Consider the following 25,444-nt stretch of genomic DNA (forward strand, 5'->3'; position numbering starts at 1 on the left):
TACGTTGAAAAAATGTTACTTTTTATATAGTAAAGAAAGTTCTATAAATATACTGCTTGTCATTTCTAAACACTCTTAAGATGTAAGATGTTTGTCAACAGGATATATCCTACTACAAACTGTTCAGAGGTCGAAGGCTATTTAGAACACGTACCTAAACAAAGATAAACTGTTAATATCTAATAATGTTGTTATTATTCTTGTCATTACTTATATTTCAAGAACGAATAAAAATTGTAATTAGTGCAAAACTACATTACAATCGTGTGCCACAACACCTTTACATTAAAAAGCGTATCTTCCAATATGGTGGACCCAAGATGGCGCCCAAAGTATGAACTATGATCAGCGGTAGTCCAGAATCGATATGTGAGGAAATGTGAAAAGGAAGGGGGTACATTTATAGATCATCCTGTGTATAAAAATGCTATGATTATATTGCTTGCGCAATTTAAGGAGGCACGGAATCTAATTGGATGGTTTAAATATAGATTTTATGGACATCTCGGTGACCAACATTGAAAGATATATCTGGAAATGAAGTTATGCATTTTTATGACCTTAGCATACGCTTATCTCATATATACTAAAATAACTCCATTATTTTGATGTTTATAAAACGCAATACTATAAATTGCACTGATTGGAGGTAAAATATTTTGAAGGAAGTACACTGTTTTGCTAACATTTTATTGGTCCTACTGCACTTAACAAAAGTTATGTTAAGGACTTTATTGTTTTAAGTGGATCATTTCTCTGAAAGTGACCTCGGCATGGTCATGGCATTTAGGCAAAGAGTTGTCAAAGTCTGCCAGACTCATCTCTTCCGCCCATACCACATCCTCGAGCCAGGGCAGCAGCTCCCCTCCAACCACCCGCAGCAAGGCTGGATCCTGGCTGCTGCAGTCAAATTTGGGGCTCACAATAACGCCAAAGACCCCCCACTGGCAGTACGGGTTGTGTCCTCGGTCCATCACACTTGCTGGCGCTCCAAGGTCAAACTGTTCAAAATCATAACAGAACACTAGTCAGTTATTGTCTCCTTGTTCGGTTAATCACAAGTTATACAGTATAGCTTCCTTATCCTTTTTTTAAAACTTCACGAATCATATAAGGGCATATAAGCTCGCGAAACTAGGTTAATGCACACTCCACCGCCATCTTAAGGAGTTATGTCATCGATACATGCTGACACTCTAGATTATTGAAGTTGCTACTTCTTTTGGTGGGCTATGGATGTATGTTTTGCACGGGGAGGAAACTTTCATTTCGCGTCACGGCACGAAGCGTCACGCTTGTTCGCTCTGTAGCCGCTAGGGGCGGGGCTATCGTAGCCATTTTGATGTCAGGCAGGGCGTTTCACCGTTCAGTGGCTACCTAGGCGTACTAGTGAGAGGTTGCTGTTGCTCTTTATTGAAGTGAATATTTCTTTTGGTGGGCTATGGATTAGTTTCAATAAATTTACGAACTACTAATGTATTTATTTATGTGATTCCAATGTAAAATTGACGAACTTACTGCATAATTTATTATAAGTATTTAAAGCGTATCGCATACTGCATTCAATTTCAAAACCGTTAATATTAACTCCTATTACAGCTCACTACTAGTTTCGTCCTGACGAGATTTTAAAAAATATAAAAAATAAATTGAAAATATCTTTTCTAGCTAACAAAGCCGTAGTGTAATTTAATCCTGGAAGAACATTAATAATTCTGTTGTTTGTAATTATACCGTTTCCTCAATTACATTGAGCTTTACTTTACATTCACTTAAAAAACAAATGACGAGTTTAATACAAATTCTTCTGAAGAAACGTCAAAACCCTAAATTGACAATTTAAAAGATAAATTAAATTTTACAATGTCAAACTACAAAACGTAAGTACATCGAGATACGTAAAAACAATAGATAGCTGTGTTTACAAGATATTTAGCGATACTTTTCCAGATTTTTTCTTTTTTAAGTTATTATAAACCCATAATTTTATTTTTAGAATATAATGAAAACGAAATAATTATTACGGAAATACAAGATTGTAGTGAAAATGATACTGACAGAATTATAGAAGTTAATACAAACGATTATAAAGAAAATGTAAAAAATATTTACTTCTGTCGGTCAGTCCCAAGAATGCCTTTCCATTTCTTATGTACTCGTTTGTGTTTACTACTACGATGTTATGTTGCCAACAAAGCTCATCAATAACCATGTATCTTTGCCGCTTGTCTAGCACGGAGTCATCACTTTAGATGGTAGTTTTATTCCTTTAAAATTAATTACTTTAACGAAGAAAGTATTATGCTGAGCCTGCACTATATAGGAGAAAGAATTGTGATGATCCGCAAAATTTAAGCTTTAATGGAAATATTTATTTGAGTTACATATTTTAAGTTACAGAACATTAGATTTGAAAGGTAATAGGATTTCGAAGGTTTGCCATCGTTGTTTGTTACAAAACAGATAACGTTTTGAACATTTGAAACCAACATCTTCATCAGGTTTAAAAAAACCTCGGTTTTTACTGTCACCTGTGGGTTACGAAGGTATTGTTTAACGGGTTATTGTTTATTCAATGACGCGGTTGGTGTTTGTTCCAGTCATTTTATACTCTCAGTTGTATGTTGAGTGTTTCCAAGTACAACTTTTTTAGTCGTTGTCCATGACTTCGGTAAGTTATTGCAACATATTTACTAGATGTTGTTAATTTTGTGTTCTTGCTCAACTTCCATGCTTTAAGGTTGATAAAGATGATAGATTCCAACCCTCAAAACGAAATCTGGCGAAAATCAAGACTATTTAAGAAGATTAAAATATCGATTTTACACAGTAAAAAGTCGACTATTCGTGGAAGTACTAGTAGTTACCTCACATGGTCTGTTGGGATCTAGACGCTCGCCGTAGTTGGGAATGAGACAAAATGTCTTGTTCCCATCGATGGTCAGGCGCTGTTCTCTGTGCGCAGTTGTGTAATGGGAGAAATAGGATAACTTACAATAATCATTGCACTTATTACATTGTGAGTTTGGTGAGCAATATTCTATCTTGTTCTTTTCAGGATTGGCACACAGGTCTGGGGCGAAAACGAAGCGTTTCAGAGTGCTGTTCCAGCTGCCACCTGTATCAGTCACACGCTCAGGATTACCAACAAAAACTCGTTACAAAACTAAAAATACACGAAATAAGCTGAATTTTAAAGGGTAGATTTATATGCAGAGTGCTATTTTGTTTCATTAAAATGTTGTATTTTTAACATTTTTATCGTCTTCTGGAGTAATAATTATTATTCCTTACGTTTAAAATTAATGAAAGCTTTTTATAGATGTACTTCTGTAAAAGGACATGTATTTGATACTTTGTTTAAAACATTTAAAATAATTGTCTGTATCTATAATTTAAGTCTTACTTATTTGTTGTGTATGTAAATTGCGTTTTTTTTTTTAATATTTGGGGTTTTAATAAGTTAAAATAATGTTTGTTCAGTATATGTATATATATATATATATATATATATATATATATATATATATATATATATATACTGTTTGAAAATGTTTCAGTGGGCTGTAACTTAAAAATGTATCTAAAGCGTTCTCATGGAAAAAATTAGATACTTCCAAATGAAATTTAAATTACTTTACAACAGTAGTCTCTATAAAAACCCAATTTCTGTAAGATAACTTTGTGAACTTAGAGCTCAGAGGAAGCAGTCTGGGCTAAAAAAGGCTTATTAGGCTCCTAGATTAAACTCCCTACATGTTTTAAAAGAGCTTGAAATCATTCTACAAACACAGCGCACTGACACAATATGGGATGCCGAGTTCTTGGGGTTTCACAGCACCTGTCACTGCACCTAACTGTGACGTATTCGTGTCACAGCACCTAAAAGTCAACGGTCCAATAAGGTCGATTCTCATAGCAACTAATGTCATAGTACCTAATCTCACAGCACACGTGTCCGGTCTGACGATGACTCATAACTAGCCTTTTTATAGAAGCCACAATTTTTCTTTAAAATGTAATTAAAACTTAATAAGCAATCCGGATATTAAAGAGGATTTTCTTGTGACCATGAATATCTAAAAATATTTTTGTTTGATCCTGAAAAATAGTAACTGTTACAATTATTGTGGTTAATGTTAGCAAAAACAATACTTAATCAATGTCCGATTAAACAAGGTCAATAAACATTAACATTTTTGTAAGAGAAAAAACAGTTTGTGACTTTGAAAGAACCTCCTTAGGATTTGCACCTAAGGATCCGCGATAATTCAGGATGGCGCCCGCTATTGCTTTACGGTGTTGCCGACACAGATCCCACATAATCAATAGATGTGCTAGATGAAAAGCTACAGTGCACATACTGTGGTTCGCTGTGTAACTGGCCTCGGATAAAAGTCATGTATGTATATTCCACATTGAGTAATATGAGATCTAATAGTTTAGTTTACCATATTCTGTAGTTCCATATCCAGAATATGTGACTTCTTCTGGAAATTTGGCGTGCCCCGCAGTACCGGATTTGAAAGTATTTTTCCAGTTGAGACAAGCCGGCCGCAACCACGGCGAAAAGGTGACGGGTCTCCACAACTTGAACAGCGCAAGTCTAGTCTGTCTGTAGATGTTTCGATTTCCTTCGAAATATGGCTCAGCTATTGACTTTGACAGGTAGACCAAGAGTTCCCGGGAGCCATACTCCTTCCACTCGAAGAAGTCGTAGTCGCCCAATAGGGCGATCGATGCTGGAATACTGGACAGATTACGCAAAATCAAAACGACCAATCAGTAGTGACAGCAATATTGTGATCAATAGAAATTTCTCACCAACACATGGAATAATACTGGAATAGGAAACTTCATTTGAAGAAAAACATAAGTACCGGTAATTGATCTTACAGCTGATAAACAAAGACGTCAGTCTTATGTTTGATGAACTATTGGTTCTTAATAAAAGTATTTTCAGAAAAAATTTCAACGTTTACTGTCATTAGTATCTTTGTATCTAAATTGTGGCTTGATGAATTTTCTTAATGTGTATCATATTAAAGTTTAATTTTTATGCCCGAACCTAATCCTGTTATCAGTAAATCACTACTACTCTTGATTATAAATCCTTCTGAGAAGATAAACTTTTCAATGCAATAAATGGTTTCCGTTTGAAATTCCTCGACATATGAAATCCACCTTGCAGCTAACGCTAGAAACACATGCTATTACTGACCGGCGAGCAGCGCCACACGGAGTGTCGTAGAACTAGTGCAGCGCGCGCAGTTCAGAATATTGTTTAATATTGTTTAGAGGCCTGAATCGGGCGCAACGGCTCGTAGCGAAAGAGCAGGTAGACAGAGCCGACAAGCCCCGAACATTTGTGGGTAGGCAAGTAGTACGAGCTCCTCACGTGTGAGTTTAATGGGGCGATCAAGCCAGGCGGAGAGAAAGAGTGGGGGCAGAGCCGAGCAGTACCGATAAATCCCGAAAATTCCTGACAAACCCTGTACATGCGGCTGATAGCGACCTCAGTTCGGAACGGTTCTGATTTCTATTATCTTACGAATTAATGAGTCGTTTTATATCCGAACATATCTGCAAAACATAGAAATTATATCGAATTAATTATATTAATATTGAACTTTCTTTATAACTCCAAAGACACTTTACAAAATGTGAGATGGTGCACAACGAATAAAATGTCATAATCTTTTTGTGCTATTGGAATATATTCAAATTAATAGGGCAAAAGCAACATATTATAATGTGGAGTCCTTAACTGGTAGTAAATAAATTAACAATTACGCTACAAAATCTGTATTAAGAGTTATGTAATAAATAGCTGTAATAAACTAAAGGTATTAAAAAAGAAACTTGCGAGTAAATATTCAACCAAAAATTATGGTTGCCTGTAAAGTCGGTTTTACGGGCGAAGATTTTACGTGACAACGTCTTTTTCTCGGTAGAATATTTATTGATATGAATATTATTAAATTGCACAATAGGAACAAGGAATTGAATGAAAATAAGAATTGCACAAATTTTAACTATAGAAATATATTTTGTTTACTAAAACATTGTACATAATTTGAAATTAATTAAAATTTGTTATTGTAAATGGTAAAGTTGAATAAAACATTTACTAAAATTGGAATTTGAAATTCTTGCTAAACACAGTTAAATTCTAACTCCGCGCGTGGTGATTGGTCAGTTTAGTTCGTTTGTTTGGTCGCACTGTTATGACAGGTTAGAGGTTATAATTTGTTATTTTAAATGTTTGACTAGCAATACGCGCTGTTTCTTCTCAATCGACTGAATTACGATTGATTGCAGAGTGATTTAAACTAATAATTTACTTAACACTATCAACATTTGTCAATAGTATGACATAACCTATAAACTCAGTTTCTCAACTTTTGTGTCAATCTAACAATTAATCAATCAATCATAGTTTACGATAATGAAATATCAGTGTACAATTATTTACCTTTATTGTTGTAGTTGTTGTAAATGACGAATCTAAGCACTCCACATTTTCACGAATAAACATAGTTATCTGCTTTATCCCGTGCGGCGGACCCACAGTTATCTGCTTTATCCCGTGCGGATCCCGTGCGGCGGACCCACTGGACGGGCATCGTAACGTTACCGGGCGTTACACTTTTTCATGAGTGACTCCGAGCCGCAACCTAATTTAAGACGTTGTCACGTGAAAAACATAATTATAGAAATATGACAAATTCTTTAACTACTATGCTAAGTAGGGCTCTTTTTAATCCTACTGGATGTTTAATCCACCCTCGAATGTTTTATAGCTACGCCACTGAATGTAACGAGGTTACTTTGTTACATTAGACTTCCTTACGCCTTTTTTGGTCTTTCGATACTCCGTTGTATTGGTTTATTTGTATGTAGACAAGAGTAATTGCCTGCCATTAATTAAGTTGTAAAATCAAGGTTCAATGAAATAAATTTGGTCAGGTTCCGTTATTTCACCCCATGTTTTTAAATCGCTACTATAGCCACGGAATTGATTGTTTTAACTATTTATGATCATAGATGAATACGGAGGTATTAAACTAGATAGACACTGTTTGTTTTCCTTGACGACGTCTTATCTTATCAGCATCAGGCATGCCCAGACTGTTCTTGTTATCGAAATGCGAGTGCCTCCGGCCGTCGCGCTGATGTCGACGAAAGAAAAACATCCCTCGAGATAGTACCTATCAGTTAAATATAAAATTCTAGAGGGGCTGATCAGAAATATAAGTTGAAATGATTAGTTCACCTCAAACAATCAATACCGTGGCTATAGTAGCGATTTAAAAACATGGGGTGAAATAACGGAACTTGACCATAAATTTAATTGCGCTGCATCCTGCAGCATCCAGCTTTGAAAATGTAATATATATATATATATATATATATATGTGTGTGTGTGTGTGTGTGTGTGTGTGTGTGTGTGTGTGTGTGTGTGTGTGTGTGTGTGTGTGTGTGTGTGTGTGTGTGTTGTTGTACCAAATTACTGAAATGTGTTTAATTCAGAGTAGAAGCTAAAAACACAGTGGTACATTTTAAGAGGCTTGTCACATTGATTGCCTGCAATTTAATTGTGCTGCATCCTGCAACATCCAGCTTTGAAAATGTAATTTAAATATATGTATGCTGTACTAAACTACGGAAAGGGGTTTTAAAATACAGTGATACATTTTAATACGTTTGCCAGGTACTGAACTAAATTAAATTCAGAGGAGTACAGAGCGAGAACGCGCGGACTGCTCATTCCACTCTTCTAATACACGGGCTATCTGTAGTTGGCAGGAGGGGCCCCTCCATCCCCACTCTTTCTCTCCGCCTGGCTTGATCGCCCCATTAAAACTCATACGTGAGGAGCTCGTGGCAAGTAGTTAGTGGTGGGAGGGGCTGAAGGGTGAAGCGATGTTTGCGATTCTGGTGGCGGGTGTGCGAACCGAGTAAAATCGCTTACACCAGCTGTTCACACCCGTCCCGTAGGGATGATCTTCTCAGAATGATCCATAATCCAGGCTACTACTACTATCAGTACTACTTCTATTTGCGTACAGTGAGTACGTAGAAGAGTACTTACCCGTCATGATATACACAAAGAGACGATGACAAGATGAAGTTCTTACTGACTAGGGAGCCGGAACAGTGGAAGAACCTAAATGAATGGCCTTGAACCCCAATCAGAGCCTGCAAAAAACACATTTATGGAATAATTTGCATGATATATGATACAATTAAATACACATTGATGGGTCATATTTAGCCTCTGTTTACCACAATGTGAAAACCAGAGCTATTTTAAATCTCACTGCACAATCATTACATTGAGTTGAATTACGAGGGGCGTTTTTAAATAAAGGGCCGTTTCTCTCTTAGCCCTTTAGTTCACGTGATTGCCGCAACTAGCGTGCACGACGTCTCCCGGCATTACTTGCGAACACACATATGTTACAGCGCTGTAGCTAACATATAAGCGTCACTGTGCGTATATAACTTGTTTAAGATTACTAAATCGCCTACCACCTGGAAATTCTGTCAGGATAGGTTGTTTTTACCACAAGAAACAGTCGGCTTCTTAACGAGTGAAAGTAAGTTTGGAAATAAATAAGAAAGTTTAATGATATCCGTGTTAATGTTCTTGGCGATGAACGTTCAAGTCGGCCATCCGAAGACTTTATGACGGCAATCGACACAGAAATTTGTAAGGACAGACTATTCGTAATAAGGCACCTTTTCCACGAAATCCCTGACGAATTCTCATCGATGGAAATCGATGGATGGATGGATGAGATACTCATCGATGGGGGATGATGTTTTTTACATGCTCCCCTGTCTAGGTGAAGGCCTTGATTATGAACCTTCGGAGAAGTTATATCATCCCTCTGGGACGGGTGTGAACAGCAAGTGTACGCGGTTTACGTGTTTCGCGTACCCGCCACGAGAGCCGCAACCATCGCTTCACCATCACTAACCCCTTGGCAACTGATAAATATTCGGCGTTTGTCGGTGGTAGTCGGAACTACCTGCTCTTTCGCTACGAGCCGTTGCCCATTTCAGGCCACTGAAAAAATATTCTGAGACGCCGACGGATTAAGTAAACTAGTTCTACGACGCTCCGATTGGCGCTGTTCGCATGTCACCATTAGCGAGTGTTTCTAGCGTTACCCGCTAGGTAGCACATACGTCGAGGAATTTCAAACGGAAACAACTTTTTCTTTTTTTCTCTCTTCTCTAATATTGTTAGCTCTAGGCTAATAGGCTTCGAGAAACCCCATGCCGCCTCATGGAAACAACTTATAACAATGAAAAGTTTATTTTTTCAGGAGGATTCATAATCAAGAGTAAAGGCTAAACAAATGCTGTCATTGCGAAAGATCGTGGCAATAGTTTTTTTTTTTTTTTTTTTTTAGAATAGGCATTGTTTTTACTGGTAGAATTCATTTCACGGGAAACAACAGTCAATGTTGAGTCTTACTGAACAAACACAACCAAGCTCCGCTGAGCTATACAAAACAAAGGAAGCTGTATCACTGACCGAATGTCACAGGCGGCAGGCGATTCAATAATATTTAACGTGTTAAATACGCTCTGTGATGATTAGGTTTTATACAGAGTGGCAACGGACACGTTTGTGTTCGCAAGGAAGACAGTGTCAAGCTTAATCACATGTAGTAGGCTATAGGACTTAAGAGAGAAACGACCCTTTAAAAACTTCAATCGCATATTTGTTATTTTGACTAAAACTCAATTTAAAGAGGAAAATGTCAAGTTTCTCTCACCTAACACTTTTTTAAGTGACTACTTCTTTTGGCGGGTTATGGATGTATCTATTGCACGGGGGGGGGGGGGACTTTCGTTACGCATAATGCATGTTCGCTCTGTAGCCGCTAGGGGTGGGACTATCGCGGCCATGTTGATGACTGTGCGTTTCTCCATTCTATCCTTGATTATAGATCCTTCATAATCAAGGGTTCCATTAAGTGGCTATCCAGCCGTGGCTGGCTATGGATGTACGTTTAAAGGGATAAGAACACATTGATTAAATTCTTTCCAGTTAAAAAAAGCCGTAGTATAATTTAATCCTGGAAGAAAATTAGTCTGTTGATATAATTATAAATTTTACTCAATTACATTGAGCCTTACCTTACAGTCACTTAAAAAATGAATTACATACAATCAGGATGCAATAAAAATGTTGCTGGAGAAACTTCATAAAAATTAATTGACTTTTCAACAAATAATTTAAATTTAACAATATCAAACGATAAAAACGCAAGAATAACGACATATGGAAAAACAATAGATGCTGTGTTTACAAGATATTTAACAAGATTTTATTCGAGAATATTTATTTATTGTTTCAGTTATAATAAATTCATTATTTCATTTATAATGACACCTTACAGCCACTTAAAAAATGAATTACATACAATCAGGATGCAATAAAAATGTTGCTGGAGAAACTTCATAAAAATTAATTGACTTTTCAACAAATAATTTAAATTTAACAATATCAAACGATAAAAACGCAAGAATAACGACATATGGAAAAACAATAGATGCTGTGTTTACAAGATATTTAACAAGATTTTATTCGAGAATATTTATTTATCGTTTCAGTTATAATAAATTCATTATTTCATTTATAATGACAATGAAAATTAAGTAATTATTTCGGAAATACAAGATTGTAGTGAAAATTATACTTACCAAATTATAAAAATTATTATAAACGATATTAATGAAAATGTATAAATATTAATTACTTTAAATTTAGAAGTCAGTGATCATTTTAATAAATGAAACGTAAAATATAACAAAAATAAGGATACATTTAGAAGGAAATATAAAACTTTTTGATGTTAAACAATTTACTGTCTCATTATTGTTTTAAAATATACCAAATAAACATTTAATAATTATAAACGTACCTTTTCAAGATATATATTCGCAGCCCGATATAAGAAGTACTAGTCACTTCTGTCATTCAGTCCTGTGACTGCTTTTCCATTTTTGTATTAGTACTGGTGTACCAAGAGCGTATATTATCCCCAAGGCCTCCATCTCGATAATGCACGTTACATTTTGAGTAAAGTATTTTCAGTCACATACAACTAGAACTATTCCAATTTCAAGCAATAAGTTAACACATATTCTTATAATGTTGTACTTATTTTTACTATTCATATAGTATAAACTAGCTCTTAAATCTTGGAAGCACCCTCCTCCCGATAAAACTGCTAGGCACTCCTCTGGAACTATCCACCAGGTCCGCCATCCTCCCTACCCTTCTTGTTAATTCTCTAAAGGATCCATTGGTAAAATGGGAAGAATAGCAGATTAACATAATTTCCTATTTGATCAATCAGCAGAGAAATTTACCTGATGAGGAAATTCTCCGGGAAGAGCTGTACTTCTGTCCACCGGACTCAAAAAGCACTGGTCATCTATTGTTAATTCTCTAAAAGGATCCATTGGGGAAATGGGAAGAATAGCAGATGAACATCATTTCCTGTTTGATCTATCGTGCAGGGAAATTTGTACCTGATGAGGACATTCTCCGGGAAGAGCTGTACTTCTGTCCACCGTTCTCAAAAAGCACTGGTCATTTATTGTTAATTCTCTAAAAGGATCCATTGGGAAAATGGGAAGAATAGCAGATTAACATCATTTCCTATTTGATCAATCACGCAGGGAAATTTACCTGATGAGGAAATTCTCCGGGAAGAGCTGTACTTCTGTCCGCTGTTCTCTAAAAGCACTGGTCATCTATTGTTAATTCTATAAAAGGATCCATTGGGGAAATGGGAGGAATAGCTCATGAACATCATTTCCTGTTTGATCAATCGTGTAGGGAAATATATAACTGATGAGGAAATTCTCCTGGTAAGGCTGTTCTTCTATCCACCTTTTCAAAAAGTACTGGTCATCTATTGTTAATTCTCTAAAAGGATCCATTGGGGAAATGGGAGAAATAGCAGATGAACATCATTTCCTGTTTGATCTATCGTGCAGGGAAATTTGTACCTGATGAGGAAATTCTCCGGGAAGAGCTGTACTTCTGTCCACCGGTCTCAAAAAGCACTGGTCATCTATTGTTAATTCTCTAAAAGGATCCATTGGGAAAATGATAAGAATAGCAGATGAACATCATTTCCTGTTTGATCTATCGTACAGGGAAATTTGTACCTGATGAGGAAATTCTCCGGGTAGGGCTGTACTTCTATCCACCGTTCTCAAAAAGCACTGGTCATCTATACCATCACATACTTCTTTTGAGTACTGCTCACAGTCTGAAATATGATTTCGTTACTTTAGATAAAGTGTTAGACCTGAAGTAACAGCAAGTTATTCTAAACTCGTATTCCTAAATAGCATACATTCTTTAATTAGAGATGGAGTTTTGCTGTCTATTCTACATTAATATTGTACTACTACCTCATTTCTTTACGCCAATTGTATATTAATTTAGCCTACCTTCAAAAACACATATATTTTTGTTCTTTAACAGGCACACAAAAACATTTTTTTAAACACGCTTAAAAATATAAATATAAATAAATTGCATTTATGTAAGTTTTGTTTGTTTCCATAATCTACTAGTGTGCGCGAGCTTTAATATATTGCTTAAAAACAATAAATATAACAATTATAAATTTTTTCTCACAAAATGGTGTAATTTTGACGAAAAATGTAACCTTTTTGAAAATAGTCATGTTTTTGGTTTTTCAAGCTTTTGATACAAAACTATACAGTAGCTAACCCTTGTTTATATGTAGAAACAATGTAAGAATGTATTTATACCATCGCAATTATGGCCCATTTTACAGAAAATCGCAAACAGGCAAAAATTGACCATCAAAATATAGGCTATACAATTCAAAACACCGGTTTTACAATATCATATAATTCTTTTGATTGGCTATTGACAATAAAGTGTGTTTGGTCAATATATAAATAAGTTAAGATATATATATATATATATATATATATATATATATATATATATATATATCAACTTATTCATTAGTTTGTTTGGTTATTTAAACTCATATGTGACAGATACGGTCAGATACAAAATAATTGAATCGTAAAAAGTAAGGGCTATGTGTTGTAATGGAAGCGCACTCACCCGGCAAGTGAGAGGTCCGGGTTCAAGTCCCGGCGGAGCAAGTACTTTCTGTAATTCAATAGTTATTGAAAATTAAATTAACTATTGCTATTTATATCATTTAAATATAAGTCTTTTGATGGGTATTTGGTCTTCCAACCATACGTTAGTTTGGTTACTTAAACTCATACGTCACAGATACGAGCAGATAATAGAACCACTTAATATCCTCACAATTTTCCTCTTTATGGGGCCACAATTCCCTTCTCAGTCTACTCTTAAAACAATTTAAAAACATTAAATACTTAAACAGTAAACTATTAAATACTCCAACCTGTAAAATCAATATTGCCAACATTTGGACATAAACTAAATTACTACCATCAGCCTGTTTGTACTTACAGTAACTACTTCTGTATCCTGGCGCAAACTTTTGATCTCTGCGAAATTCTTTAATTCTCCAATTCGATATGGAGAGTCTGCTGCCACCAGCCTCGACTCGGGCTGCAGCCAGAGGGTGGCAGCAGAAACCCACGCTGTAAGGAGTGAAAGGTCCTCCGCAGAAGACACTGTGGTCCTTGCTCTCCAGTCCGGACCGGATGTTGAATTTCTTAACAAAGGTGTCAGGGATTGTACAGGGATTTGGCAAACAGATATAGGGAACAAATGTGGGCAGGTAATCCTGGTCCGTACCTTCAGGTACCACTGTGCAGACTTGGGCTGTAACACATCATAGAGTTCTATGATCATCAACTCTAATAATGCAAAGTAGACTTCTCACAGTGACATAAACTCTAATAACTCAAAGTAGACGCCTCACAGTGAAAGCTGTTTCCGATTTAACCTTTTTTTGTTGAATTCGTTACATTTAAAAATTAATATTTTTTAATTAACACTAATTATCATGTATCAAACAATGCTGCTAAAACTATAATTTTTTCTTTAATGTCCACAAATATATAAATTATATATTGTATATAACAGTATGCATGTACATCGAATATGCAAATTCTATTGACCCTTATTAAAGTTTAATGGATGTTAAGAGTCATTTGACAAATATATCTAGTCTTCTGATCACATTCGTGTAAGTTTGGTTATTAAACATGATTGTGTGACAGAAACAACGAAATAAAAAACAATTTATACATAAAAAGTGAAAGCTCTATGTATGGTGTAATGTGGATTCTCGCCCATTAAGTGGGATATTCGGCGGAACAAGTAAAATTTGGTTTTTAGTATATAAAAGATATGGAAATATATTCTATTAATTGAAACCGCATTCTAACAAATATAAAATATCTGTGTAAAACACGATTTTTATAATTTTATTCCAGCACTTTATACTGTCTTCTTGATACTGATATTCATTTCCTCCTCCAATCAGACCTGTAGACTTGGAGATATATTTTAATTAGGCTAATATTAGAATTTTTTATCATACAGCTGAACTTCAATGAGTTAAAACATTATTTTAAACAGCTACAAACAAATTTATTTACTTCAAGTATATTTTTAGTTTAAGGTATATACGATATTATCGAACAACTGATGATCTAAAACTATGACATACTAAACAATCGTAGTCAGAGAATAATAATATTATAATTTGTAGTTTACACATTTCCAACAATATAAACGACAGTGACGGAGTGTTAACGTATGAAAAAGCGAAACAAAATCCGGCTCGGAGGACCAAAATGTAATGTATATCAAAATTGGTTTCAGCTTTATCATTGGAACCGTTCTGTAGATGGTCTTAATTTCTATCATGAAGCCGATGTTGTTTACTTAGTCTACTTACAATTTCTTAAAAGATTATCCATTTCTTGATCTATAGCTTGGTTGGTTATATAATCTGAAACAGTAATAATTAGATGATAAGAGTCGTTATTTGTTAAACATAGTACATAAATTGATATGAGTGTTTAACAACCTTTCAGTTTTATAGTTTACAATATTGTTGGGAGAGCCGATGGCCGAGCGGTCTAAGGCTAGTTGCACACACACCGATTTTGGACGACCGATTTTTACCGGCCGTCCAAATTCCAATGTGAACCGGCGCCGATCAGCTGTCGGCGTGTGTGCCAGGTTCCGTTCCCTCATTCAGTTCACTATTGGAATTTGGACGGCCGGTAAAAAAATCGGTGTGTGTGCAACTACCGTAAGACTTCTGACTTTAGATCTAGGGAAAGGCCAGCATCTTTATTTTTGACCACAACACTTTTTCAGTACCAGCAACCTTGTGGTTGTACTGTATCGACTCTGTTATATATTCTGTTTAATAAGACCCTCGCACAGGTCGTTGTTCCATAAGGACAAGCAGAATAAAGCTTACAAAGGGATGCATCTCTCCTTTCGAATAAAAACAACGAAAAGGAAAGAAAAAAATTATGGTTGCCTGTAAAGTCGGTTTTACGGGCGAAGATTTTACGTGACAACGTCTTTTTCTCGGTAGAATATTTATTGATATGAATATTATTAAATTGCACAATAGGAACAAGGAATTGAATGAAAATAAGAATTGCACAAATTTTAACTATAGAAATATATTTTGTTTACTAAAACATTGTACATAATTTGAAATTAATTAAAATTGGTTATTGTAAATGGTAAAGTTGAATAAAACATTTACTAAAATTGGAATTTGAAATTCTTGCTAAACACAGTTAAATTCTAACTCCGCGCGTGTTTGACTAGCAATACGCGCTGTTTCTTCTCAATCGACTGAATTACGATTGATTGCAGAGTGATTTAAACTAATAATTTACTTAACACTATCAGCATTTGTCAATAGTATGACATAACCTATAAACTCAGTTTCTCAACTTTTGTGTCAATCTAACAATTAATCAATCAATCATAGTTTACGATAATGAAATATCAGTGTACAATTATTTACCTTTATTGTTGTAGTTGTTGTAAATGACGAATCTAAGCACTCCACATTTTCACGAATAAACATAGTTATCTGCTTTATCCCGTGCGGCGGACCCACAGTTATCTGCTTTATCCCGTGCGGATCCCGTGCGGCGGACCCACTGGACGGGCATCGTAACGTTACCGGGCGTTACACTTTTTCATGAGTGACTCCGAGCCGCAACCTAATTTAAGACGTTGTCACGTCAAAAAAGTTCGACCTAATCAACTCACGATAGTAATATGAAATCATAACTATATTAGCAGACACTGCGGTTTGGGTGCAGGTAGTTTTACACTAAAGCCCATGCAAAGCCCGCACAGACAAAAGTACAGGGGATTTAGGACCTGTCTCATTTCCCCTCTATTAGTTACCTAGTGCACTTTCTCAACCATATCCAGATCTTTGTTATACGTAATTTTATCCTAATTTAATACATACATTACACTTCAACCGCCATCTATATTTCATAACACTATAGACTGCTAAGTTACCTCGACAGTGGGTACTGGGCTGACGTTATCTCATCAGATATAAGACCTTCAAGTTGGAAATTGACATTGATGAATTTAACCAGATAAAGATTAAGATCCCAAACCCTTCGGGAAATAAGTTGTTCAATAAAATCAAAAGAAAATTAGAGATAAAATAATCTTCCTTCTTTACAGAGCGATCCTTACTACAACCACTGTAAATCAGCGAGCTCTCGCCTACTATTTTTACTCTGGTATTTGAACTGTTGTTACTAGCTAATTCTATATATTTTAGAAACAATATTGCATTTCAAATTCAAGTGTATATCGTTTGAGGGAAAGAATTACCACGATCACAACACACGGTATAATCAAATTCCCACATCTCAGAGACACAGACAAATTTTATTTAGAAACTTTCCATCTTAAGAAGGAGTAAGACTTTACAACAATCTCCTGGAATGTATTAATTTACAAAAAAATGACAAAGCATTCAAAACTTTTGTGTTCCAGGGTATTCTACACAGTGGATGAACAATGAACATAACATAATATCAATCACGATTATATCATTACATAAAGTTTAGAATTTAACATTTTATAAATTTAAAATTTGTATTTTAAACCATTTAGATATATCCAAGATGGCTTATATTTAATTTATTCATATTGTAATATTACGATAGTAGTAGAAAACACGTCTTGTTTAAAACATTGTGTGTATTCAGTATTAATATTCGTGACATATCTTAATGTTGTTGTATATCCATAAAACGTTTGTTATTATTGCAAACGTAAATAACCACTTTGTTATTGTTATATTTGCAAAGTGGTTCTCTTAAACATATTTGCGACTTATATAAGGATTCAATGTTAATGTGACACAATTGCAATGGAACTTCCACATTCAGGACTGTAACATTTTCAGACTGTCATCAAAGCAAAGTCAAGGCATGCTTTGAGAGAACATAACCGCTTATAAAAAGTTTGAACCTCATCCGGATGTGCTTTTTGACCTGGGTTAAACATTCTTAGTCATTTAGAACTCATAGTACACAATACTCATAGTACGTGAACAACAGTCTGGTAAATGTGGATTTGTCGACAATGCAGTCGGTGGAGAATGGCAGGGAATGTGGAACACCGAAGTCACACTGTGACACTGCTCATAGCACGATCCTACGACTAGACCCAGGACTACCATTGGCAGACATTACGTATAAAAATGAATTTTATCAACTAATTCAAGTTCTTAACCTCAGTGAGGCTTCTGGGGTTGGATTGCATTTGGTACGAATTCCCTGAGAGGATACCTCCAACTTTCTTTATCTACAACAGAATTTGGCCGATAAATAAGTGAGCGTTTTTTGTTATCCGGCTACACCTTTAAATGCTTACATTATTTCTTTGTTGTCATTCACTTAAACGTTTATAAAGAAATCTGTTAGTTCAGTGCGAAATTGGTTTGATACTAGGCATGATACTTTTGAATTGTTTGTACTGTATACCTTGTAGAATTTTTATTTGCATTCTATAGTAAACCTGCTGGCCCACTTACAACAGATGGACACATTTTATAAAACTTCAACTCGCTGAACATCGTGTACGTTTGGAATTATAAAACAGTATTCAAGAATAAAAACATCATAAAATGACGTTTCCTACCCGAAATAATCATAAAATAGAATGTCGTATAAATATTTTGAGTTACCTTCTTATAGGAAAATTGCAGTCACTTTTTTAAATGTCAAAAGACTGTATGGTGTAAAACGTTCCTATGGTGACATTCATGAAATTTGGACTCTCTGCATCTCATATACGGTTGGGACTATCAAAATTATCATGGAATGAAACAGTCTTATAGGTAAACCGCTTAAAAAACACTGAACAATTTTAGTTCACGCAGAGTGGGGTAAATACCCCTCCGCCACTGTGATGCCGCACTCTTACAGTATCCCCACCACTGATCGGCACTCGCCCGCTTGCTCTATACCATGACCTGTCCACTTCCACTTACGGCTAACCTCACACTAAAAACACAAGCTCCCTGGTTACGTATATGGCTACATTAGTCGATTTAATTAATATTTTACGCTTGTATAAGCCTACACACAAACCTACCTACCAATATACCTATAGAATAGGTAAGTAGCTGCAGTGTAAACAAAATGGCGCCATTGAGACACGACCCACACAGCTGATAAAACAGAAACGAAGAGATGCTTGTCCCACTCCCCACCACTGGAGGGGGACCCTCCTGCGCGTGGCTGCTCAAATATTTGCTTCTGCGCAGGTTTCTTTGCAAGCTTTTTATATATAGTACGAGAACTGTGTTCTATTCGAAATTCTCATAAAATATAGGGTGTTCCTTACGAAGAGCTGAAATTATCTGTACTTGAAAATAGTGGGGACATTTGAATACACACAGTAAAATTATTTTCAAAAATGAGGAAATGTTCTCCATCTAAATATTTTTGTCAGACTTACAAAACCCCAGTGTTTGCACAGTATGTATACATGTATAAAATATCAGTACTCACAGTCGTCATAGTCGTTTAACGCGTCAGATTGAGTGCTGAGCAAACCCCAGAACTGCTGTCCGGCTGTGAAGGCCGGAAGTGTGTTTTTTACCACGATGTTGCCCATGAAGCAGCAGTGGGTTCTGTCTTCGTTGGCCGGTCGACTGTTACAGACATGCGTGATGACGTGAACGAACCTGAAGTTCCGCTCATCATTGCAGTCGCTAGGCTTGACGCAGAACCAAGGGTCGAACCTTGTCGTATTTATAACGTTTCTGGAGAAGGCACAGTTGTAATCTAAAAAAAATCGCCAACAGAAGAAATATGTCTCAAAAATAAAATAAATGTTTTAAAGCTTTTCTTACGACCTTTTTGCTATAAAAATGTAATGTTGTCGATATAAAAATATGGTGTACAACATAAGTCGATGATGTAGGCTATACAGAGTGTAAATGAAGTCCTGATACGCGGGGATATATTCCAAACGGATTGAGATATCGATGTAAAACCTTCACCATACCTATTAAAATACCTTTATGAACTTTATGAAGGATAAAAATATTCTCCCCCTTTTGAATAAGCCTATTTCCCCTTCGGTTGCTCCACCGTGCTTAGAGATCGTGTCTAAAACATTGTAGTATACTCAATTGTGCGACTTATGAGACAATGTGAATACCTCTTCATCTAGACTATACTAGCCTATATTTTGTAGTCTGTGATGTCGAAACGACGCAAAGAGTCTTTTTTTTAAATTCTCCGTCACCGACTTTCTCTTCAGACAAACAGGGTTAAGGGGTTGGATTTCAGACGCTGGAGCCAAACGTAATACTCACATCTTTTATTTGATATAAAATTTATTTTATAATGCTATAGCTTAACTTGTCTTCAGTTTTAAGCTTTTTTATATACTTCGAGTTTGATCATTTTTTAAACTTTAAAATATCAATGACAAGTGCCTCTACCACACGACGTATCGTAAAGAACAGCTCATCAATCAGTTTTGCGAAAAAATAGCACTGTTCCACATTTAGTTAAGCTCACACAACACTTCATAATTCTAGAGGCCTCTCTTAAATGTTTTGATACAACACGGTTAAAGATAATTAATTTTTGTTTTCGGCAGAATGTTCAGTTAAAAAGACCCTTAACTTAATGTGTCACATAGTCCTAAGCTTAAATTTGAAAATTCTTCAAAAGATGAGCTTTATATCAGTTTTTAAATTTATAGTAAATGTTAGAGAGTAACAATGTCTTTTAGATCTGATACTTAATATTTAATAAAAATGAACAGTCGAAAGTACATTAACAATGAACCTACGCATTTGTTATTTATAATCTTAAAAATATTGTTAATAGAGTTGGAATTGTTACATTAGCTCAAAACAATCTAGGGAACTTTCATCTAGTTGTTGCCGAGTGCTTCAAAGGGAGTCTTCGAAGTCAAATTCTGACCTTCTTATGTTTTAAGACATTTTCTAAGGTAGATTAGTACATATCTAATCGCTGAAACCTAAAACGGCGTTAAAATATTTTTTTTACTCCTACTCACTATAAATGCAAACAATTGGAAAGTAACAATATAGACATGCTCTTTTATTAATATTTCGCAAGTTTATAGGCCAAGATGAATTTTTCGCTACTTTAAACACCAGTGGGGCGTAGCCTGGAGGGATTTTCGAAATTATAATAGTCTTATATTTATCCCAGGGACTGTAAAATGTCCATGTAAAATTTCAGTCCAATCGGTTGAATAGTTTATGCGTGAAAGTAAAACAAACACACAAAGGCACTTTCACACCTATAATATTATTAGGATCACGATACTATAATACAGTACTAAACACAAATTATTTTTAAAGTATACACTGCTCTATCATGGTTGCCTTTCTGTAGAAATACCTTTCATGCGGTGCAGAAGGGAACGTTCTGGATTTCTGAAATAATATGTAGGTATGATGCTTACGGTAAGTTCTACCAGAGAAAACAACACAAAACAGCTAAAAATGGATCTTAAATCCATTTTTTTATCGAACAGTAACTGGTTGGGTTGACATTTTCTTTGTAAAATCCGTCTATTATATTTTCGAAAAAACTGCGATCTAATAATGTGATGAAATAAATATATCATAATAATAAATGCTTCAAAAACCAGTTATAAAAATCTCATGAGAATGATTGTAATAAATTGTCCTAATATCCATATAATGCTTTAGAATATAGTTGATCATAAATTGGTATTATGTCTATTGTGTAAGGTTTCGTAACAAATTATCTATTGCATTTCAACAGATAGTATTAAAATAATTTTTTAACAAAAGTTAATTTAATGAATCTAACGGTCTGCACATCATTAAGTTTTCATAGATTACTAGAATTTAAATAATACGTTAAGTTCAAGTTATAGTGAATTCACAATATCATAAACCATCATGACGTATAGCTATCAATTTGTAAGATCAAAGAGTCTTTTTATAAAACAGCTTTACAAATTACTAAGAATCGACGCATTTCTCAACCAGGCTGTGTCTAGACTTTTTAAAAAAAGGCAAAGTTCGGTAAAATAAATGCTATAATTTTTCTAGCAAAGGTTTTTATTGGCAACTAGTCTTCATTAAACAATTTTCCGGCAATAAAAACGCTTGAGCGATTTTTACAGTGAATGTTTTTTGCATAAAAACCAATGTATATAAATTACTAGCTGTTTCCCGCGGCTTCGCACGCTTTTCGTAAGCTTTGCCCGTGTATGTGCACTTCTGGTTCAAATGAATTATATTTCCAACGACGATGTAGAGTTTGTATTGTTGCCACGATCAAGAAAATCTGTCAAAAGTGTATGTTTATAGCCACTGTCTACGTACATGTACTTTGTTATAAAGTGGTCTAACGCTAAAGCTTTAAGTTCAAGCAGAAATGTATTTTGAAGACAAATATACATCAAAGTTTAGCGCCTTCAAATAGTTTTTCGCTATTTAATATACTTAACTGTCTCGTAATCGCAGTTTATAGTGTACAGGCGCTTTAAAAACTTGTAACTTTTGCAGTGCCGCCTGGTGGCGAGATACATCTATAGGCATAGCATATAAACCTTCTCCGTCGAAAAATAAATATACATACAAATTTTCATAATGATCGGTCAAATAGTTTACGATTCTATAAAGGACATACATACAAACAGTGCAATAGCCACCTCTCTAAAAGTATGCCTATGTTTCTTCCAGGAACGTGTAGAATCACTGTACAAAATTTCACGATGTTTCGTGCATTGGTTCCAGAGTTATAAGGGAACATACAAACAAACATTCCCATTTATATATATAGATAGTATCAAAGTGTATCAGAACGCATCTGAAAATTATAGGCTATTAGAAAATCTTTTTGTAAACAATTTTTTAAAATACATTCTTTTGGAGCTAGTCCAATCAACATTTTTAAGTAAGGACTACTACTTTATAATACTGTATAACAAAGAATAGGGACTTCTAGATTTTAGTAGCGTAAAATTCATTTTTGGCCATTCAAAAGGTCCTCAGATAATTCATTCTTTAGCCCATAAAACAATTTCAAACCTCATTCCCTTTTATACTCTTATTTTATCGCTGTATTATATCAGATGTCTAATTTGAAAAACATAATTACTACACTTAAAGACAAGTTTTAGTATCCTCTATATTTTTACCGAGAAAAAATTCAAACCTATGTTTACTTAATTGTTTCAACATAAAAAAGTATAAGACATAGAGAAAGTGTTTATTGTATTAATTATAGCTAAAAGCTAATTCCTAATAATTCTATAATATAACATAAAGAATACTGGTTAGTAGATTTTTAACAAAATCAGTCATCAGTCTATTGCACCCCCAATGTGGTAGCATTTATAAAGTCTTCTGAATAAGTCCACCGAACTTCAGAGTCAATATATGCGATTTAACGAGGCTTGTGAAAAGTTAACTGTCCAAAACATTCAAAACAAGTTGAAACCTGGTGCAAACATTGATTTTATAAATGTTTCGGCTAAGTTCGTTGACCAGCTTAGTACATAATTTTGTTTCAATATGGCGGCCGTTTATCTATAAAAAATCACAACTCCATTATTTATGAACTTAGAGAAAAAGAAAAAAAAACAAGAATGCTTATAAGGTTTACTAAATACTTTGAAATTTTGTAGTATCTCGAACGGTTTACGAGATATTGATTTCAGTTAAATCCCATAAGAATTTTTCTATCGCCAGAAACTGGTGATAGAAGTGCTAAAACAAGTTGAAACCTGGTACGTTAATCGACTTTTTATATATTACGTTAACTACGTTTACTGGCCAGTAACTCTATTTGTTACCATTATGTTAGCTGTTTCATGACATAGGCTATCGAGTGCATAAAACCCTCATGAGAATAAATTAGGCCTAGCACGTCTGAGCCAGAAGGACTATTAATATATTAATAGTTCAGTTCTTAATAATATCATAATTGTAGTTTTATTACTTTCAAACAATTTTACGTTGCATTTGCAAACTTCAATAAATAAAGCTAAAAACTTTGCAGGCTTACTATTCAAAAATACATTCATTCCACGATTACATTACATTCTCTTTCTCATTCATACATGGCTTTAGTATCGGTACTTAGCAACGAAAACTAGTGATCCCATCGGCGTAACATGAACTCATCTATATGGTACAACACTTCAGACACTGAAAGGTCTTTCAATCGAACTTTATACAGGGTTGGGTTGTTGACATTTTTATGCTCTCAGGGAGACTATTAATTAATCTGATACCAGCTTGTGAAAGAAGTTGTTCAAATGTCAGTGTTCTATGTTATTGCATCCTGTAGCTGGCCTCACCTATAGTATCGTACCTGTGTAGTCTCTGCCCAGCAATAACTCACATTGGAATCGGCAACACAGAGCTACATCCAAGTGATATAGAGGCAGGGTAAGTCAGAAACCATGATCCCTGAAGCATCGCGGCACGAATCTTTTGGTTTCAATTTTCACTTGATTCTAATGACTTTCTTCTGAAGCCTGAAAACTCTGTGGAATCTGATCATGGCACATCCACCCCAAAGGCGTATGCCATAGATCGAAATGGGATAGAAAAGGCCAAAATAGGAAACCATAAGAGCAAACATCATAAGAGTAAACCTGTGCCAAATTCCTCACGGCAAAACACATGAAGCAACCCTTGCACAGACCTGCTTAACAGGATAGGTCCAAGTTAATCGTCTTTCGAGGTAAAAACTAGTCAATTCCACTTCCTGTAGAAGGGTGTCTTCTACCATGGCAATGTGTTGAATCTTGTTAATTTGTTGATGGAGACAGAAACTTATATAATTCGTTTTTGCAGTGTTTGTTTGAAGATTTAAGACAGAGAAATACTGAATACAAGAATTTAGTTCAAGAAAAGTTTCTATTTCTAGAGCAGTGCTTGATTTTGCTCTGACGCAGAGAGTTGAGTCATCCAAAGGACTATCTTTCTATTCTGAATCGATATCGATAGTCCAAGACCATTCACATAAACCAAAAACAGTAAAGGTCCAAGGATAGATCCCTGGAGGATCCCCTCGTTCAAAGGAACTCTCTGTGACTAAACGTTGGCAATGTCTACAAACTGACATCTGTCACTGAGGTACGATTTCAACCACTTCAGTGGCAGACCACGCACCCCATATGATTCCAGTTTTCGCAAAAGAGTGGCGTGGTGAACACAATCAAAAGCCTTCGAAAGATCGAGAAATATACCAACTGCTTACTCCCGACCCTCTAAACCCTCCATGATTGTATCCACAAGGTTTGTGATGGCATCACTGTTTACATGTTTTTTTCTAAATCCAAATTGGCTTGGAGACAACAGGTCAAACCTATTAAAAAAATCCATGAGTCTTTCAAAAATAGTTTTTCACTGTTTTTAAAACATCAATCTTAATACAACTCAAAAGATAATGACTTTTTAAGTCATTATCTTGAGCGTGCAATTGTATAAATAAATCACTATTTACGTTGTTGACATCTGCTTTTAACACAGATTTAATTGAGCAGGTTTCGTTCATTTACTACAACCGGTGCCTACTTGTTAAAACGGACAAATCGCCAGCCTACCAAGGCAAAACCACCCTGGGGAAAACTATTTCAGATCGAGGTATTGCAATAAGTGACATGTAAGGGCGGTTATTTGGCAATGCGACTAGTATGCCAGGCATGCACAATGAGCTGCAAGTTCTCATAAAAACCATAACAGTTTAATTGAGTACATTCTATTCTTTGTCTATTCGCTGAATTTGGTTAGTACTCATGTAGCAGACTGCTTCTCGCAGATTACTAAATTGTCCATATTTATCAAATAGATGGTGTCTTTCTGAGTGCATCGACATCAAGTTGGACATTGATAGAATGTTTGTTAAAATACAGGGA

At 35.2% G+C, this 25,444-nt stretch overlaps 1 protein-coding gene across 1 annotated transcript; it reads right to left on the reverse strand.

The window, feature by feature from the left end:
- Nucleotides 1-669: 669 nt before the first annotated feature.
- On the reverse strand, nucleotides 670-21,177 carry LOC124364774. Its single transcript, XM_046820514.1, has 9 exons — nucleotides 20,938-21,177; nucleotides 19,060-19,335; nucleotides 14,931-14,984; nucleotides 13,529-13,846; nucleotides 12,205-12,308; nucleotides 8,096-8,202; nucleotides 4,452-4,750; nucleotides 2,868-3,118; nucleotides 670-1,001 (listed from the first exon to the last, which is right to left on the reverse strand). The coding sequence occupies exons 1-9, from the start codon at nucleotides 21,164-21,166 to the stop codon at nucleotides 732-734; spliced, it is 1,908 nt and encodes a 635-aa protein (XP_046676470.1). The 5' UTR covers nucleotides 21,167-21,177; the 3' UTR covers nucleotides 670-731.
- Nucleotides 21,178-25,444: the final 4,267 nt, after the last annotated feature.

This window comes from Homalodisca vitripennis, chromosome 6 (assembly GCF_021130785.1).
Source record: "Homalodisca vitripennis isolate AUS2020 chromosome 6, UT_GWSS_2.1, whole genome shotgun sequence".
Taxonomy (NCBI): Eukaryota; Metazoa; Arthropoda; class Insecta; order Hemiptera; family Cicadellidae; genus Homalodisca; species Homalodisca vitripennis.

Excerpts from the sequence above, each read along its gene's own strand:
- LOC124364774 (XM_046820514.1), bottom strand. The coding sequence starts at position 21,166 with ATGATATATTTATTTCATCACATTATTAGATCGCAGTTTTTTCGAAAA. Across the intron at positions 8,203-12,204 it reads CCGGAGAATTTCCTCATCAG|GCTCTGATTGGGGTTCAAGG; the intron begins GTACAAATTTCC and ends TGTTTTTTGCAG. Across the intron at positions 3,119-4,451 it reads ATATGGAACTACAGAATATG|GTGGCAGCTGGAACAGCACT; the intron begins GTAAACTAAACT and ends TGACTGATACAG.